Consider the following 21,057-nt stretch of genomic DNA (forward strand, 5'->3'; position numbering starts at 1 on the left):
CAAAGGTTGATTACAATGTCAATAAGGCATTAATGAAAACTTGTTACATTGGCAATCAAAATTTAAGAATGGATTATAGATATTTTTTGTCAGAAGAAAACCAACCTACAGTGTATTTAACCACCACTCCATACTGATTTACCAATGGGCAACAACATCACACAGATAATCATGTCTCCATATCTAACAGGGCAGCCTCAAAGTACTACACACATCCGTACAAATGATCTTTCCATCACAATACACATGTATAACAATCATACTTTTTATATGGCTTTGTTACAAACCCTTGTAACCAATTCATTCCCATATGTCTATTACAAAACATTTATTTTAAAAATAAAGAAAAAAAAAACAAACATTCCACAAAAATATATAAATAAATAAAAAAAAATGCATAAATAAGTTTCTTTGTTCAAAGAAAAATCCCATACATAAATAAAACCAATTTTATCATAAAAAATAACATCAATATTTGCATTGCTAGGCTTGACACTTCACCACTTGTATAATTACAGCATGATCACTAAAGGCTTCATTGTATTAACCTTATAACCAGTTACTTTCATGGAGACAATATTTTCACTTTTTGTGCAGAGCAGTAAAGTGATAGAAAAAGTCTTTATCCTTGAAATAAGAAGTGTGTAAAAAGTATCCATGATATAATACTGTAACTAAAGTCTAACGACAAATTGGTAATGTCATTTGTCTTATCAACTGTCTCCAAGTCAAAAATAATACTAGAAAGGTACATTGACAGAAATGATTTGTTACCTGGTAAACAGAATACATGCTGATAAAAACATAATTCATTTCCGTTTTCATTAATTATACTGGTGTTAGTCTGATTAATCAGCGATGACATATTTGAAACTTTACATTGCAAGCAATTGTTGCAAAAATTTAGACGTCCTATTACATGAAGAATGCAAAAATTAAATTGGTTAAAAATTCAACTTTTTTGGTAACCACTGTGAAAATTCTGACCCATGAAAAAAAATTGGCTATATGGTAATTAACACGGTAATCATCAATAAACAGCTAACAGTAGTATAACTGAATGTGGTCACAGTCCAAATCTAGTAATTACTGACGGTACACCCTAGTCTAATTCTCCCAGTAATTACTGACGGTACCCCTAGTCTAATTCTCCCAGTAATTACTGACGGTACCCCTAGTCTAATTCTCCCAGTAATTACTGACAGTACTCCTAGTCTAATTCTCCCAGTAATTACTGACAGTACCCCTAGTCTAATTCTCCCAGTAATTACTGACAGTACCCCTAGTCTAATTCTCCCATTAATTACTGACGGTAATTACTGACAATACCCCTAGTCTAATTCTCCCAGTAATTACTGACAATACCCCTAGTCTAATTCTCCCAGTAATTACTGACAGTGACCCCTAGTCTAATTCTCCCAGTAATTACTGACAGTACTCCTAGTCTAATTCTCCCAGTAATTACTGACAGTACCCCTAGTCTAATTCTCCCAGTAATTACTGAAAGTACCCCCAGTCCAACACTCCCAGTAATTACTGACAGTGACCCCCAGTCTAATTCTCCCAGTAATTCCTGACAGTGACCCCTAGTCTAATTCTCCCAGTAATTCCTGACAGTGACCCCTAGTCTTATTCTCCCAGTAATTACTGACAGTGACCCCTAGTCTAATTCTCCCAGTAATTACTGACAGTGACCCCTAGTCTAATTCTCCCAGTAATTACTGACAGTGATCACTAGTCTAATTCTCCCAGTAATTACTGACAGTACCCCTAGTCTAATTCTCCCAGTAATTACTGACAGTACCCCTAGTCTAATTCTCCCAGTAATTACTGACAATACCCCTAGTCTAATTCTCCCAGTAATTACTGACAGTACCCCTAGTCTAATTCTCCCAGTAATTACTGACAGTACCCCTAGTCTAATTCTCCCAGTACCCCCAGTCCAACACTCCCAGTAATTACTGACAGTGACCCCTAGTCTAATTCTTCCAGTAATTCCTGACAGTGACCCCTAGTCTAATTCTCCCAGTAATTCCTGACAGTGACCCCTAGTCTTATTCTCCCAGTAATTACTGACAGTGACCCCTAGTCTAATTCTCCCAGTAATTACTGACAGTGATCACTAGTCTAATTCTCCCAGTAATTACTGACAATACCCCTAGTCTAATTCTCCCAGTAATTACTGACGGTACCCCTAGTCTAATTCTCCCAGTAATTACTGACAGTGACCCCCAGTCTAATTCTCCCGGTAATTACTGACAATGACCCCCAGTAAAATTCTCCCAGTAATTACTGACAGTGATCACTAGTCTAATTCTCCCAGTAATTACTGAAAGTACCCCTAGTCTAATTCTCCCAGTAATTACTGACAGTACCCCTAGTCTAATTCTCCCAGTAATTACTGACTGTGACCCCCAGTCTAATTCTCCCAGTAATTACAGACAGTGACCCCCAGTCCAACTCTCCCAGTAATTACTGACAGTGACCCCCAGTCTAATTCTCCCAGTAATTACTGACAGTGACCCCCAGTCCAACACTCCCAGTAATTACTGACAGTGACCCCTAGTCTAATTCTCCCAGTAATTACTGACAGTGACCCCTAGTCTAATTCTCCCAGTAATTACTGACAGTGACCCCCAGTCTAATTCTCCCAGTAATTACTGACAGTGACCCCCAGTCTAATTCTCCCAGTAATTACTGACAGTTATCACTAGTCTAATTCTCCCAGTAATTACTGACAGTACCCCTAGTCTAATTCTCCCAGTAATTACTGACAGTACCCCTAGTCTAATTCTCCCAGTAATTACTGACAGTACCCCTAGTCTAATTCTCCAAGTAATTACTGACAGTACCCCTAGTCTAATTCTCCCAGTAATTACTGACAGTACCCCTAGTCTAATTCTCCCAGTAATTACTGACAGTACCCCCAGTCTAATTCTCCCAGTAATTACTGACAGTGACCCCTAGTCTAATTCTCCCAGTAATTACTGACAGTGATCACTAGCCCAATACTCTTAACACCAATAATCTAATATTTTACTATTGTTACTGATTGTACAATCATCAGTACAACTTACTATAAATTGGTAGACAAAGCTTAATTAGAAGGAATTCCTCATAGGAAGTGATCCTGTCTGTGTGGAATTCCTCTTTGTTGTTATGCTGTGGGGGAATACATCACTATGTGATAATGGTCTCTGTGGGATTTCTTGTGTAGATTGCCGTGCATGTCGATTGTCATATGTCCAAATTGTCCACAAATGGGAATTTATCACAACTAATCTTCCTTGACGGATGTGTAGCTTTGGGGTTTGGTTTTCTTTTCCTTCTGAGACACCCAGGTCCACAGTCGGTTAAACACCTCTGATCTCACTGTGCCAGTAAACTTGTTGGTCAAGCACATGGTCGTTGTAGTGGCAAAGACAGCATTGCAGGTGAGAATAAGGTAGAAATTACCCAACCAGTCCATACTGCCAAAGTTTCCAATCAGGTCAAAATTTGTTATACCTGCAATATCAAGACCATCAAAGATCACTTAAGTATGAAAAATAACAAAGGGCAATAAGAGAGCTATGATTCCATCCTAGTCGTTAAGACCTATCTACCTCGGAAGTTTTATATTAATACCTCTTTTATTTAAGAGTAACACTCCAGATGCAATTTAACTATGAAAAGGGCAATAACTCCTAATTCTATACAAAAAAAAGAGTGATGGTTCTTGTGCACTGCACCTCTCCTTACTGTAATTTGTTTTATGTTGAAACTTTTTCATAGTTTTTGTGTTATGCTCTGGACAAAATTATGATGGACAGATGGATGGACCAAGCTGTGACTTTATGCTCTCCCTTTGGGGAGTAGAAAATCTGCACAAAAGAATTCATCAATGCAAAGATCAGGGAAGTTTAATGAAAAATCAACATATTAAATAAAATAATTGAGAAATGATAGAAAAGTCTTCAAAGAACAACCATTATCCCTCCCCCCTCCTCCTCCAAAACTCAATCCACATCAATTCATTTCATTAATTCACATATACAGCCTTGTACTTATTTAAGTTAAGCCTTGATTTAGATAGATCAGTTCAAATTCAGTAGATTTATCTCCCTTGTTATTGTATGTACTAACCCATGATCCGAGACAGAACTGGCAATGCTGAGCTCAGGATCAACAGCACAACACAATTGCCAATTATCTGAACCATGGACGTATCATGTGACACAGGTGTAAGTCTCCGGAAGAATGGCAGAGAGTAGAATCCCTCTATAGATGCAAACATAACATATCTAGACTGCGTCAAGGAAATCCTAAAGAATCAGAAATAATGAAAATCTCGACTATTTTCGAGATGAAGTTCTGTAAATATTCTGCACAGGACACAGGATCTGGCTTCAATTCAAACTAAGAACACCATCACATGAACTTACAAACTTATTTCAATTCCATCAGACTTGCATGAACACAGTGATGTTGAGTTTATAATTTTTTTATGCATTAAACATGGTTTCTTGCAAAAATCTGTACTGTACTAAATCAATGAATATTGGATTATCTCTTCTTAAACGAAGATCTTTAATAGAGTTATTTATATATATCTGTGGTTATGAAGCTTTCTGATGGAAAGGATACAGGATTAGGACTATCTCCAGAACAGCACCAACAGACCCTAGAGCAGATAAGGACGAGATTCCTAATACCGTCTCCTGTAACAAAAATAAAATTATTTAGACAAAGAATGAAGGTTTTCTTTCTTTAACAACATGTTATTTTAATTCAATGAACAAAACATTACACTGTATGTATGGCTGTATGGATTAGTATCGGCCTGGGTAACATGATATAGCTGTGTTAGGATGTCACCTACACCTAGTAAGTTCACATAAAACAGGGTATCGCTTAAAGTCATATTGACCTTGATGTTTGACCTTTTGCTCTGATCAGAAATCAGTGTTTAAGTTTGAGATTGATCAGTCCACAGGAACTGTCATTACTGTCCAGAATGATGATCAAGACCAATTTTCTATTTATAGTATAATTGACCTTGTTGGTGACCTCTAAAATCAATCCAAAGCCAGCACTCTGATCAGAAATCAGTGTTTAAGTTTGAGACTGATCAGTCCACATGAACTGTCATGATGATCTAGACCAATTTTCTATTTATAGTATCAGTGACCTTGATGATTGACCCTTCAAGTACAAAAATAATCACAATACTGTGCCAGTGCTGAGCCTGCCAAAGTCCAGCAGTGTTACATTTACTTAACAGAAATGATTACACACATATTGAATAAAGCAAAACAATTCATACCATATTATGATTAAATAAAGCTATGTCAAGCTTTGCAGAATTCATGGCTCCTATTGGATACCTGTATAATGCCTCCACAGAGATGTGACTACTTAGTTATGGGTTGAATACACTGTGATAGCGTCACCATTACAGGACAGAAATGTATGACTAAGTTCTGGCAGTATATTGTTATGTACCTTGGCTCCAACAGGAAGAGCTTTGATTCCCACCAGGAGTTCAAAGAAATGATGTGCCACACTTAACACACACAATACCTGAAACATACAAGACATCAATCATTGTTTACTCTGAAGATTATTGTTAACTTAATAAGTTTATCAAAATGTCTGTAATAGATTTAAAATCAGATCAAGAACATTTATTTAATATGAATTATCTGCCCTGTTCATTAATCAGGAACTTGGACCATACTACAATCTGTTCATGTCAATATACTAGTACATCAATTCCTGCCGTACCTAGACCTAACAATATACACAAACATCATGTCATTTACCCAACAGAAGTAGGTGTGATTGTACTTCGTGATGAATAGAAAATAGAGAATTTCATACCAGAAAAAATACCAGACAGACAAGATAAATGTTGTACTGTATACTCAACTGTTAATGCTAACAAAGCCAGAATGACCAGTGGATATCCTAGGTTCCTTCTGAGAGGAGATATTTTTTTCCTTTTTTCTACAACAGAAACATGACAACTTTGTATACATAATGACATAACATAAATAGTTTAATACTGGATTTTGTATGTATATAAAGTTTCTAAAACAAACCATTGTTTCAAACAAAGCAATCAATGGCTAAAAAAGACTTCTACAATTAGGATTATACTGGGTAATGTGCTTGTACAATTAGGGTTATACTCTGTAATGTGCTTGTACAATTAGAATTATACTCTGTAATGTGTTTGTACAATTAGGATTATACTGGGTAATGTGCTTGTACAATTAGGATTATACTTGGTAATGTGTTTGTACAATTAGGATTATACTTGGTAATGTGCTTGTACAATTAGGATTATACTCTGTAATGTGTTTGTACAATTAGGATTATACTTGGTAATGTGTTTGTACAATTAGAATTATACTCTGTAATGTGTTTGTACAATCAGGATTATACTCGGTAATGTGTTTGTACAATTAGGATTATACTTGGTAATGTGTTTGTACAATTAGGGTTATACTTGGTAATGTGTTTGTACAATTAGAATTATACTCTGTAATGTGCTTGTACAATTAGGATTATACTTGGTAATGTGCTTGTACAATTAGGGTTATACTGGGTAATGTGTTTGTACAATTAGGATTATACTTGGTAATGTGTTTGTACAATTAGGATTATACTTGGTAATGTGTTTGTACAATTAGGGTTATACTTGGTAATGTGTTTGTACAATTAGGATTATACTCTGTAATGTGTTTGTACAATTAGGATTATACTTGGTAATGTGCTTGTACAATTAGGATTATACAATTAGGATTATACTTGGTAATGTGTTTGTACAATTAGGATTATACTTGGTAATGTGCTTGTACAATTAGGATTATACTGGGTAATGTGTTTGTACAAGTAGGATTATACTTGGTAATGTGTTTGTACGATTAGGATTATACTCTGTAATGTGCTTGTACAATTAGGGTTATACTGGGTAATGTGTTTGTACAATTAGGATTGTACTTGGTAATGTGTTTGTACAATTAGGATTATACTCTGTAATGTGTTTGTACAATTAGGATTATACTTGGTAATGTGTTTGTACAATTAGGGTTATACTAGGTAATGTGTTTGTACAATTAGGGTTATACTGGGTAATGTGTTTGTACAATTAGAATTATACTCTGTAATGTGTTTGTACAATTAGGATTATACTCTGTAATGTGTTTGTACAATTAGGATTATACTTGGTAATGTGTTTGTACAATTAGGATTATACTCTGTAATGTGTTTGTACAATTAGGATTATACTTGGTAATGTGTTTGTACAATTAGGATTATACTTGGTAATGTGTTTGTACAATTAGGATTATACTTGGTAATGTGTTTGTACAATTAGGATTATACTTGGTAATGTGTTTGTACAATTAGGGTTATACTGGGTAATGTGTTTGTACAATTAGGATTATACTCTGTAATGTGTTTGTACAATTAGGATTATACTTGGTAATGTGTTTGTACAATTAGGATTATACTTGGTAATGTGTTTGTACAATTAGGATTATACTTGGTAATGTGTTTGTACAATTAGGATTATACTGGGTAATGTGTTTGTACAATTAGGATTATACTGGGTAATGTGTTTGTACAATTAGGATTATACTCTGTAATGTGTTTGTACAATTAGGATTATACTGGGTAATGTGCTTGTACAATTAGGATTATACTGGGTAATGTGTTTGTACAATTAGGATTATACTCTGTAATGTGTTTGTACAATTAGGATTATACTTGGTAATGTGCTTGTACAATTAGGATTATACTGGGTAATGTGTTTGTACAATTAGGATTATACTTGGTAATGTGTTTGTACAATTAGGATTATACTTGGTAATGTGTTTGTACAATTAGGATTATACTCTGTAATGTGTTTGTATAATTAGGATTATACTTGGTAATGTGCTTGTACAATTAGGATTATACTTGGTAATGTGCTTGTACAATTAGGGTTATACTGGGTAATGTGTTTGTACAATTAGGATTATACTCGGTAATGTGCTTGTACAATTAGGATTATACTCCGACTTTGTAGGGATCTAAAATGATCTACGTTCTTACTTACCTAACTCAGCTTTATCTTTTTCAATTTCCTCCAGCTGTTTATTAAGGGAGTCTTGTGTAGTGTGGCCGTTTGCTATAGTACTATGTTGGTGTTGTACTGAAGTGGAATCAAAGACAGTTTTCTAAATAAAAATACCATGGCATTTCTAGTGTCATTTCAGAGTAAAATATTACTGTTATCAAAGTTTAGAATTTTGACAGGAATTTGGGAACAAGTTTTAATCATATTATATAATAATGATATAGATATTCTTTCTTGCTAAAAAATGCATAATATTCATAAAGCCATGCTAATGAAATCTGAAAACTGAAGAGGAAATTTGTTCAAAATGTGTGCTTCCATAGACCCGAGTGATAAATGGTTTCACAGCATAATTTATTTTGATAAGAAAATTCATTTCATTCCTTACACATATTATGCAATGAAGACACTTACATTCAATTTTTCTACGTATGCTTTCTTCTTGCATTTTCAAAGTGGCAAACTCTTCATCTATATCTCTTAAGAACTGTAAAAATAAGCCACAATAAATATCAGGGAAATGTGGTCAATAGATTATAAATCCATGTACTTGTCACATAGACAACCTGTTAACCAGTCAATTCACCCATATAATATATTTTCCTATATATCACTAAGGGTAATATACCCTGAGGCAGTTTTCATTGGATGAATAAGTCAGAAAGTGATCGTGATGTCATAATACAGACAATAATTAAAAATGACATAAAAAAATGGCTACTTCTGTTTGATAGCGTTCTCACATATCGACTTGTCAAAATGTAGGCTTTTTAAGTTATGTGATAAAAAGTACAAAATTTGTTTTCATTTGAGCCAAGGTTTGCAAGAATAAAAGTTTCCCCAAGACTTGTGGTTATGAATTTATCATCAATGATCATAGTGTCAATTATGCCTCATTTCTTTCTAGGTGCTTTGAGTTTCACTCTTTAAGAAAGTTATATATGTATGTCGGGAAAATGAAAATTTCTAAAATTTCTCAACAAAAAGTCAATATATCAGAATAAAAGATGATAAGTATAAGTAGAAAAAGATAGGTACAAACCTTTGGTTTAACTACAAGTTTACCCATCACAGTAAACATCCGGGCAAATCCCACAGGTGTACATACTATAACATAAAACAGATGTCATCAGATTTTATCAAGAAAAGGCCTAACGGTCTCCATCACTCACAACTACACCAATGTCTGCTCCCATCTCTAGAGATATTTACCTAATTATTCATCCTCATTATCCTGAATTAAAGATAAGATGAAAGAATGACACTGAGACTCTTGTTCTCTTGCACATTGAAATGTGTCTCACCTTTGTGATGGAAATGATCTCGGACTTTCTCTTACACATAAGAACGACGTTAACACAATCAGAATACTTACAAAGTAAGACAATGACGCCAATAAATGATATGATTGCGTATAGATATGGCAAATAGAAGTTCCAAACATCTGACAGAAGATCTGAAACAAAAAACATAAACACTTTCAAGAACTGCTTCCTGACAAACAAGGCGGGGACTAAGCCCTGGTTTTAAGGATGTGTGCACCACTCAAATTGTTCTTCTTGTATTTACAATCATTGTATTTTAGGGGGTTTGACATTCTCTTGTTCATTTGAATGATGATGATCTGCTATTTATTTCTATTTCATCACAGATATGTGCTCCGTTAGCCCATTTCTTCCTGAATGGAAAACGGAAGTAAATGACAAGACATGAATACACTCTTGTTCTTTTATTTTTAAAAATACATCATGTATCAAAAATCTTCTATGCTGTGGTGCATTCTACAATTAGTACATTAACAACTTCTGAAAGATTGGTGCATTTGGTATAAACAACATTAAAATGTAAAACAAAATCAGCACAAACAAAAATCAAATTTTTGAATATTGCTTTCAGTACAAAGAGCTGAATTCAGATTTAAAAACCATATAAATATAACTGTATACTGTGTATATACAACAAAGATTTTCTGAACCATGTCTGATTACAATTAAGATTTGGTTAATATGATTTTTTTCACTTTGTCCACCATAACATATACATGTATAAGCAACAAAACACATACCACATACTGCACTTTAACTATCATTAGTCAGGTGTGAATTTTCTGCTTAATTCATAAAATGTTTATTTCTGTAGTTTTCCTACCTTGAATGACTTAGCCAGCTTAGCTCAAAACACAAATATATTTAAAGAATTACAGATAAAAAATGCTTATTGTTGGAGGATTTGTTTGAATTTCAACAAGCAGACAGGAATGGACAGTATCAGTGTTTGTAAAAAAAATATTTAACAAATAAGTATTTAAATTTCATCATAACTATTCCTTGATTTAGATGAGAAATTAAATGATGATACAAATTACTTATATCCGAAGACTTTTGCAAGAATTATATGGTATCAAATTAGTCCAGGTACACCTATATATCATCACTGACCAGTGTTGATAGAAATCCTCATGATTTGAATATAATTTACGATAATTAATCATTAAATTTAGAAGTAAAAGTAATATAAAGACAGCAGTTGCCAAGACTCATAATTCTAAACATTGAATTGCCTGGTAGATTAGTAAAATGAACAGGAGTTTACACTCACCAAATAATCTTTGTTTTTTGTGGATGTCATCGTCAAACAGGGCAGAAACTACCCACACACATCCCACAACAACAAGTATGAGAAGGAAGAGGACGATGATAGACTCGTAAACACGCGCCTTCACACCCTGAAACATGATCACATGTCATCAAGTCATCAACTCCAGAAACGATAATTCATATGTAATTTTCATTTTCATGGAACTTTTAACATGATATGATATAAACATTGTATCTATGTTTTCTACAGTCTCAAGGAAGACTTCTGCCATTGGCCCATGTTAATTTCATATTAAACCAGTGGTCAATTTGCTTGGTCAGACTGTATCAGTTGGACCAAGAGAACTTGTGTAATTTCCTCATGTATATTTGGTGAGCTGATTTATCCAAGTACAAATTAAAAAAATTGTATTGTTTTTGGCACTGTATAGTACATCTCTGTTTGTCTGTAACATGTTAAGAAATGAGTAGTGTGACCATGCAATATAGTTTCCTTATTTTGATAGTATATAGGGATTAGAAGCTGTCATTTTTTGTTTTGGTAACATCCCTAATCTGTTGTCAGTTCCATTAGATATAAATTTGTAGTTATGAATGGTCAACATGTCTGTTTTAATATGCATGACCTCTGTAATAGTTGCCTTTGATACTGCATATTTTTTTTATAAAGATAAATAGAAAAAAAAGATATTATGAATAAATAACATTGGTATCTGTACAAAATAATGGAAATATAAAAATCATCTTACCTTCTTGCATCCTACAAAACCTTCTGATTCCGTGAAAAAATAAGCAAATGGCATGAAGAAAAACAGTGAAACATTGGACATAGCAAACTGCATATTCCACAATCCTGAAAAAGAAGAAAGGGTTATGTATATGTATTGTGATGCGAACAAAAAGATGTTTTGTCTTTTTTTTTCATTTCATGAGAAAATATCAATGTAAAAAGAGGCTGAGTCGTCTTGACAGTTACCTGAGATCAGCCATATTGAATATAAAGGTTATAGGTTGATGTGTCATTAAAATAAAATTGTGACATTAATGTTAATAAGTAATATGTTTTCAGCCCTTAGGGTTCAGCCAGTGTCAATATTATGAATACCATCAAAACTGTCATCCTATACTCATAATTCTTACCAAGTTAATTTCTATGGAAGATGAACAGCTTTATTTTCAACAATCTAATTTTCCTATATAAACTATAGAAAATTTGTTCACCTTCCCAAAGGGAAATCTGAGGCCCTGGGAAAGTGCCCTTAGACTTTTCATCCATGAAAAGCATTTGCTTCTATCATATCTGGCTGCTCAGAAGAAGATTTTCGAAATTTGAGTCATTTTGACCCCTTTTTGGCCCTGCCCCTCGGGCCCGTGTATGTGGGGACTATACAATTCATTATTTGGTTTATCTTTGAAGCATTCATAAGGACCTGATGACAGTTGTACAGCGGTCGAAACATCTCAACAACATTTAGATCACAATACAGATCTTGGATGATGAGGAGCCTTCATTTCCACATTTTATGTTCACACATGTCCATCCAAGAAGATACCACTATTTGTTGGTTCTCGGATTTTTCATTTCTCATTATTTCATTGATACCAACAACATTGATTCTTTTGTGGAAGTATTACTGTAATTCTAATCAAGGAAATAGAAAGGAATCATGATAATTCCAACAAACCATGAATAAGGGAGCTGTTGAGCCACTTGACATAATAACTTTTCGGATAATGGTGCAGCACTTCATTTGATATAATGGATATGGGCAGCAGTAGAACAGCACCAACTGACACAGAGAGGGTGAATGTACACAGCCATAACCTGAAACACAAAGAGGGTGAATGTACACAGCCATCACCTGAAACACAGAGAGGGTGAATGTACACAGCCATCACCTGAAACACAGAGAGGGTGAATGTACACAGCCATCACCTGAAACACAGAGAGGGTGAATGTACACATGGACAGGAGGAATGTACACATGGACAGGAGGAGGAATGTACACATGGACAGGAGGAATGTACACATGCACAGGAGGAATGTACACCATCAGAGTATATTGAAGAAATAATCTAGTTCCTGTATGTAGTTCAGATCAATATTCAAAATGATGGAAAAACATAACAAGTCTATGATTATTACACATTTGCCTTAAATTCTGTTGTCTTGAGAAATGAGAACTTCACCTCCTGGGCAGCAAAGAGTGATCTCAAATTCTTTCTCCCCTTTTGATTATGATAGGAAGATGATGATAATTTTGGGCATATTCGGATATTTATGAAAATTGAAGCTCTCTTCCTGTACTCAGAAAATGTATAATATCTGTACCTACACCTATTCTGCCATAACATTTCGTTTTATTTCCTTATATCATACAACTTGCTACTACACATATCAAAATTAATTAATTAATTAATGAACTGAAACAAGGGCTGTCAGAAACAGGTTATGTTCCCTGCATAGGGCAATAAGGGCAATAACTTGTATTATCATGCAATAACTGAGTTATGGTTCTTGTACACTGCACACCTCAACAAAATCTATCTACTATGAAATCTAATGTTGATATCTCCCATAGTTTTTGTGTTATGCTCCAGACAAAATTAAAACGGCCACACAAAGCAATGACTTATGCTCTCCCTTTGGGGTAGCACGACAAAAACCACTTCCTTTCAGGTTGTTATATTTACTTGTCTGGTATACTTAATTGTTACCACAGTACCAGTAAACTGTACCAGATAAACTCTGTGTTATATCATGAACATGGAACACTACACAACTAACAATCTTATCTATGACACCAGCCAAAATATTTCACCAATACAAATCTAGTGAAAGGGTCGAAATTTGGATGAAAGCATTTGTGACAAGGTACAAGCAGAATGTGGATATGAATCACCACATAGTCTGTTTACCTAGGTGGTGTGTGATACATTACAGGATATGAAGTATTGTACACTCATACCACAATGATCACTTTCAATTCATATATCATAAAATGACCAGTATAGTGTGCCAACGGAAGACTTGGTATTTACTTAGCCCAATGATATTTCAAAAACCTTAAGAAATCTATCAAGAAAAGAGAATACTATGTATGGAAAGATAGAGGTACAAACATTCAAGCCAGCATCATGCCATATTCAAAAGTTAAGGGAACATAAGCAAGGAACATAAGCAATCCTCTCCTACCTCCGATATTTGTCTAGATTTAAGTTATTGCTAACTCGACAAAATCATCACTAAAAAAAACACAGAAATAAACAAGTATAGAAAAGGAACCTACAGGAAATCCCAAAGGGACTGGAAAATGTACTTATAAAATTCAAACTACTCTATGAACTGCACAGCAGTAAAAACTATCTTATACTTTGTCTTTTATACTGGAAACAATGAAAATACAGAATTTATTACACTCGGGACTTTTTTTTCCAACCATTTGGGATGAAGCATTTTTGCTTCATTTTAGGAAGAAAATCAGTTAATTGCAAAGGAAATTTTCATGAATTAATTTCAATTGTAGGGAATTTGGCTTAAATAAGAAATAATATCAGTGGGAATTGGACCCATTATCAGGACCAAACAGTCCTTTCAGGGCAGTCATATATTGTCATATTTACAGGAAATGACTTACCTGTCCTCAGTAATTGTTTATGTTTACACAATAACCACTATCTACGATATCATGTAAACAATAACCTTACTTTTGTGTTATTGGGGAGGAATTTATCACAATTCAGTCCTGATACAGCATCTTATCTTAAGGTGAAATTAATCTGTCCATAAAACAAACAACGATCTCAAAGGTGGCCATTGTGTATGCTATGATTCAAAAACACCCTTAACATGTATTATAGTCCACAACAATAAATAGATTGCAAGAGGAACTCTTTGATTTTAAAAATAACAAACATAAACAGAAATTGGACACATCAACAGCCAACCAATTTGTACAGAGAAATGCACTGCTTTGAAAACATTTAATTCTAATATCGTATACACCATGTCATACTGAAAGTTTAATGTACACAATGACAGCAGAACCTAACCATGATGAAATGATTACAAACTTACGCTATTCTGTATACGACAGCATCTTCTTCTCCACCTACAGAGAAAAAACAGGCATCAAGTCAGAATCTACACTATCTCACATGTATATGTCAAACACATTCAATGTTTAACTGAATTATTCTCAAATCAGACAATATCAAACTTAAGATACGTCTATTATCTTTACCAGTATCTTCTATAATTACTAAATGTTCCTGCAGTATGTAATGAGAACAGGCAGCATGTTAAACAATAATTGCTACCAGTGGGAAAAGGAAACCTTTTCACATCATCCTCTGTATAGCTATCATTAGGTAGCAAGTATATCTGTTGTTTGCGGGGAACCTCATTTCCTGTATTTCACAGTTAAATGATTAGATGAAAAAGAAAACAACTAGTAGTACTTTACATAACCTATTGTAAATTACCATTCTATCTACAACTAAACAATAATCAATTATAAGTAAGCTTACACTGATATCAGAAGATAAGTAAAAAGTTTCATTTTTTTTTCAGAACTGGTGGTAGTGTGTATGAGTCCAAATACTTGTTGTATTATACCCATTTTCAAATAGCATTCTGACTATGGATGAGTCATTCTACCTAGAACTACTAAAATAGAAAATAGTCCTTATATTTAAGTGCATAAAACTTTATCAAAATACCCACATACCGGCTGGCAAATTGACAAGGACAAGTGTTATGTGATATACATCATTGTTAGGGGATAATTAACATACTGCCAACACACTTTACATGTCAGTCTATCTCGTATCTTTGATTTAAGATTACATAACAGAATTGATTTTGTCATACCTGCGTAGGTGTCATCAGAGTCCGCTTTTCTTTTGAAATAGCAGATTGTAATGTAGGAGCTCACATACAGTAGGATGAAGAGAAGCATGAATATCTACAATTAAGAGAAATCATTATTAAATCGTTATCACCTCAAATTAACGTTAGAAACAAGGAGAATGAAGGTAGAAAACCTCATCAAATAGTAGTAAAGCAAGCCTCCAGAATGACACAATAATTTCTAGCAATTTCATGGAGAGGGTTTGAAAACGATATCAAAGTATATTAGAGTGTGTATACATATGTTCATGTAGAAGGTGCATATCTGATACTATATATCGAGGCAGGCAGTAAGAGCAATTCATAGCCAAGTTTTTCTCTGCACAACAAAGCCAGGTCTCTTATAACACAGCAAATAGATGGATCTTGTTGCCTACAACCAAGTAATGAAATTTTCAATAAAATATTTGGATGTAACTAAAATTTCATTTTTTTCCCCTTCTTGGCTACATTCACATACATGTACTCAAACTCAAATGGACAGATAGTCATATACATCACAACAGAGAAACTACAGGTATCATATATAATAACAAACTTGGTCTTTTTAATTAGTGGAAAATTATTTGATGACCACGAAAATATAAAATAGAGAGTGAACTGATATATTCTGTGCATATTTACATTTAATTATCTGAATCTTTTGTAAATCTTGTGTTGACAAGCAGGTCAATCCTCAAATTCCTCTATCATTGAGACTGTCCTTTCTAAGTGATGTCACCATTTGACCCATGACCAGTAGAGTGCAAACAAAACAAAACCTAAAGTGAGTGTGAGAGAGTGATAAAGATGCTCTGGTATTTTTTCTTGTGGTAGCAGGAACTACAGCTAATCAAATCTAAGATTACATATGCCATATGCAAACTTGTGTATGTATAAACATTGGGAGAGAGGGGGCTCCAACTGGCTACATTCACATACATGTACTCAAACTCAAATGGACAGATAGTCATATACATCACAACAGAGAAACTACAGGTATCATATATAATAACAAACTTGGTCTTTTTAATTAGTGGAAAATTATTTGATGACCACGAAAATATAAAATAGAGAGTGAACTGATATATCAAAATCCAAGATTGCTGCTTGCTGGTCATCTTAGATCTTGTTCAGTTTCTGAATGAAATGTTAAAAACATAATGGAATTTGAGAATGATGTTTCAAAAAGCCCAAAAATCCAAGATGACTACCAAATGTCAGACATCTTGCAGTGATGTTTGTTTGTCTGATATGAATTTATAACTAGCGATATATGTATAGCCAGTAAGTGTGAGAATAAACAGGTGATACATTAAAATTCCAGAAAGAAATTCTATTTCATGACTTTCTTCAGGTCCACCTATTTTCTATAGTGTGTATAACTCATGTTATCTTGTATTATGATAAGTTATTGATATTTTATTGAATGTAATGTTTTATCGAGCATAACATACTAATATTCATCATAATAGTTCTAGCAAATATCTGAACTGTAGTTTAAATTTTACAGCAATATGTAGAAAGCTCTCAAACACTTATTTTACATCAAAATGTTAAATTATTCACAACTGTTGAATCACGGTAAACATTCAATCTAAGTTAACTTATGCATGGAAATATTTATATATGTTAAACAAATCTCAGCCAAAAGTAAACAAAACATGTAAATAACCAGTGAATTAGCTGCCAAGTTTAAGTGATATCTAAATGTACATCAGTGTTTAAAGTGTTTCCAAACTATTACAAAGTATAGGGGACGGCTAGTCATGTTGCCAATAATTCAATATTGCCCATAGGATTAATCTTGGTTGTTTTAAGACTGTGTAAATGTACCTTTTACAGAATATGACTAGGTGGCTAGGTTCTATCATTGTTTCAGTCAGTAATTTTTTTTATGTACTAATACAACACAATATTTTTCCTAGCTATCTTATTATAATTATTCCACTGTGACAAACACGGTTTTAAGGTAAACCTTTTGATATTCAAAACTGTTAAGAATTCTGTCCAATTTTCTATGTATTTCTATAAATAGATTATTATAAACAAGAGAACAATGTAAAGTGCAAACCTATAACCTACACAAAAATGCTAGGTGTTATTACAGCAGTCAAACAATCAGTATAACTGACACAAATTATGAAATCTGTCATGGTTTATAATTTACGTCATGATTTGATATTGCAGAATACACAAAGGTGTTTTCTGTGTCATGTCCAACAAAAGCTTTATATGTAAGCATATATATAATATTTCAGATGGTGATAAATCACAATCCACACAATGCAAGAACCTGCAATGCATTTGGTGCATAGAGTTGTAGGGTTGCACTACACTTTAAATTTCCAGATAAAATTATTTGTCTACCAAATTTTGTTCCATGATTCTTTTATCAATTGCACAATGGATCAAATGACACCAATATGATGTAAACACCTGGTATGAAAAGCTTCGTTTTCGGAGAACTTGTTTCATACATGATCATTTAACAAAAACATTTCCATATAGATTACACTATGAAAGCTTGATGTTCGGTACATGGCCTTATAGAATGGTCAATTAAATTCTGTAACAATTTACATATTTGAGGCACACATTCCTATCATAGTTGTTGCAATTTTTACATGTAGTTAATTTGATATAATGAATATAACAAGTCTCCTAGTTAGTAGCATACAATAAGTCAACTATGTCCTATTTTCAGTATTTTGATTTTATTACAGGCTTTAAATTTAAATAGGTCAAAACTCAATAGCATTCCTGAAATGGTCTTTAACCCAGCTGTGTCAGGGGGACAGATAGGGGATTTAAACTTATACCTTGTTACTGCTCTATAATAGGATAGAGGACAGATGTTCTGGTAGTTTTTTTTATCAAACCCAATATAATACACCACAAGAATCTGTTGGTGTAATTACATAATTATTTCAATATCTCTATCTTGTCACTAGCTTACAATTAACACCATTTGGAACTGTCAGAATAATGCTTAGTCAAGGGTGGGGTGTCAGTCAGCTCTAACTACCATTGTTGTCTGACCATTCAATGAGGTGGATCTTTATAAAAAGGCAAGAGAAATGGACAGAGTAACATTTTAATAACTTGAATGAGAATGAGTCTCTCCTGCAGGTGCTAGGTGTTGTACATACATGTAACCACTGTAACTTATATCCATGTCTAGTCACTTTTAAATTGTAGTATATGTACTGTATGCATACATTTACATTGTGATTATTACAGAAAACGATTTTTTTTAGAATGAAATTTACCAGGTAATAATAAAGCCGTTTTTAGGCTTTGATTGTTTAATGAGCAACAGGTTATCTAGGATGATATCTAATACTGACAGGATATTTCTCAATACTTCCTCACAAAGAAATAATAAGGATAATCTTATAACAGGTGGAGAGGCTTTATTAGAGCTGAGTCTGGTTTGTTGATGTCTTGAACTGAAAATTTTGTGATGTCTGACTACAGGTTGTCTTATTGATTTCAGCTGTTGGGAATTTCCTGTAGTAGTAGGGCATTTGCTTTGATGTTATATCATTATATTATAACAGATTATTCAAGACTCACCGATTGCTAATTCAAACCTTACACTTAAAGCATGCATATGTGTAGGATACTTTCATTTATTTGTCTCCATCAAAATTTAATCAATGGAAAGTGTTCTCTATTGATTTATAATTTAATCTATACAATTTTATCATTTTGCTAGTCTATATTGAAGTATCTGCATGGTTATTGTGATTGTGTGATATGTATGTTACAATTATATATACCGGTACTAGATAGTATAGTGTAAGGTCTTTTCAATTTGACCCATGTAACCTTGAAAGTGATTCAAGTCATATATTTCAACAAACTTGTAACCTTTCATCCTAGCATGCTTTTGTCTAAATATCAGTGACCTAGGCCACATGGTTGATAAGAAGAAGTTGTTTAAAGGGAAAAGTTGATGGACGACTTATTTGAGCTACAACATTAGCTCACTTGTTCTTCAGACATGTGAGTTAAAAAAAAAAGTAGAAAATACTTAATTTGGTATCATTCATTGACCAAAACTAATCATATGAAAACTTTCACAACTAAAAATGAGTTTCAAATTAATGCCATTGGGATCAACTTTATAAAAAGGATCGGGGACTGTCTATTTCTCTTTATAAAGCTACACCAATGAAATATGAGAACAGGCCTTGCTATGATTATATACCATTTTTTTTCAAAAACACATAACTCATTTATTTTTTCAAAATAAACATTTACTAGAAAGCTGGATAATTTTCAATTTCATTGTGCAAAGTTTTGTGATAATTCATTTTTTTAATTTCTGACATCTTAACAACCATATATTTAAGCTATTTACAACTGAAATATCATTCTATACACTCTGTCCAAAATACGGGTAATATTTCAAATCTCTGTTTGAATCACATAACCTTTTATAAGTAATTTGAAATTTATTAGTTATCATATTTGTATTGAAAATGACATTCACTTTATGATTGTTAACAAAATTATTCTGGTCGGACGGTCATTGCTAAGCCTGCATTAACTACTATAGAAGTGAATGACGCACAGGCTAGAATATAAATCCTCTGTCACTGCAAGCTAGTTTCAATATTTTTTTAAAATTTTAATTTAATTTTCGGTTGCAGATCTAGAACTGTCTTGAAAACGTGAATTAATAAAGTCAGCTAATGAAATGTCGGACAATAAAAATACGACGTAACAAAAATATTATCATTTCCAAAGCTACATCATCATTACAGCTAGGAAGACACGTGCACATAGCCTATCGCTTTACCTGTTTACGGGAGATTTGTGTAAAATGTCACTGACGCACCCTTATCTGTGCGCCATTGCATTAATACAATTTAATGTGAGTGTGAAAAGTACATCACAATGTTTACAAGACGGAAAGTATACAGTCAATGAGAGACGACACTGAAGTACGCCTACAAAATAGTAGATGCACTTCATTATCGATGTGTCTGCAGCTGTTGTATGGAAATCGAGGTAATATACATTGACAGTGATACTGCACAAATACTTACAATGTATTCTCGGACAGCATTATGAAATACCTCCTCTCGCTTATCTACATCCAGATCCACGTCGTTTTCCATTTTGATTCGACAGATCTGTTAAAATCATGGAGTGCCAGTAAAGTCGGTCATCCCTTCTTTACAGATCACTGAAGTGGAAACATAGTCAGCATTGTAATCATTCCGCCATTTGAATAAATTACCCACAATTCAGTTTGTTATTAAAGTTAAAGGTCGGATGATATCACACAATGTAAAAACAAGTGGAATCATTAACCGCATTTACTTGAAGGTATCAATATATTTATGCACAATATGAATGTTGAATTAACAAATGAAAATATCCTTAGCAGTAAGAACTTTGACTACGCATTAGTATACGAGTAGAAAAATGTAGTAATATTTTCTTGG

At 33.5% G+C, this 21,057-nt stretch overlaps 1 protein-coding gene across 1 annotated transcript; it reads right to left on the minus strand.

The window, feature by feature from the left end:
* Nucleotides 1-3,277: 3,277 nt before the first annotated feature.
* Nucleotides 3,278-20,727, minus strand: LOC132559297 (limb region 1 protein homolog). The gene is made up of 15 exons (XM_060223912.1): nt 20,656-20,727; nt 15,578-15,671; nt 14,783-14,816; nt 12,390-12,529; nt 11,454-11,557; nt 10,706-10,832; nt 9,483-9,563; nt 9,150-9,214; nt 8,480-8,594; nt 8,087-8,179; nt 5,912-5,988; nt 5,485-5,562; nt 4,627-4,700; nt 4,126-4,283; nt 3,278-3,507 (listed from the first exon to the last, which is right to left on the minus strand). Exons 1-15 carry the CDS (start codon nt 20,725-20,727, stop codon nt 3,278-3,280), a joined length of 1,542 nt encoding a protein of 513 aa, XP_060079895.1.
* Between the last annotated feature and the right edge of the window lie 330 nt (nt 20,728-21,057).

The sequence above is a fragment of the Ylistrum balloti genome, unplaced genomic scaffold (assembly GCF_031769215.1).
Source record: "Ylistrum balloti isolate Yb309-2 unplaced genomic scaffold, AGI_CSIRO_Ybal_v1 Utg370888, whole genome shotgun sequence".
In the NCBI taxonomy this organism is placed as follows: Eukaryota; Metazoa; Mollusca; class Bivalvia; order Pectinida; family Pectinidae; genus Ylistrum; species Ylistrum balloti.

Coding starts and splice junctions, on each gene's coding strand:
- LOC132559297 (XM_060223912.1), bottom strand. CDS start 20,727: ATGGAAAACGACGTGGATCTGGATGTAGATAAGCGAGAGGAGGTATTT. Junction 12,530..14,782: donor GCTGTCGTATACAGAATAGC/GTAAGTTTGTAA, acceptor TTTGTGTTTCAG/GTTATGGCTGTGTACATTCA. Junction 5,989..8,086: donor AAAAGATAAAGCTGAGTTAG/GTAAGTAAGAAC, acceptor TTTCTGTTGTAG/AAAAAAGGAAAAAAATATCT.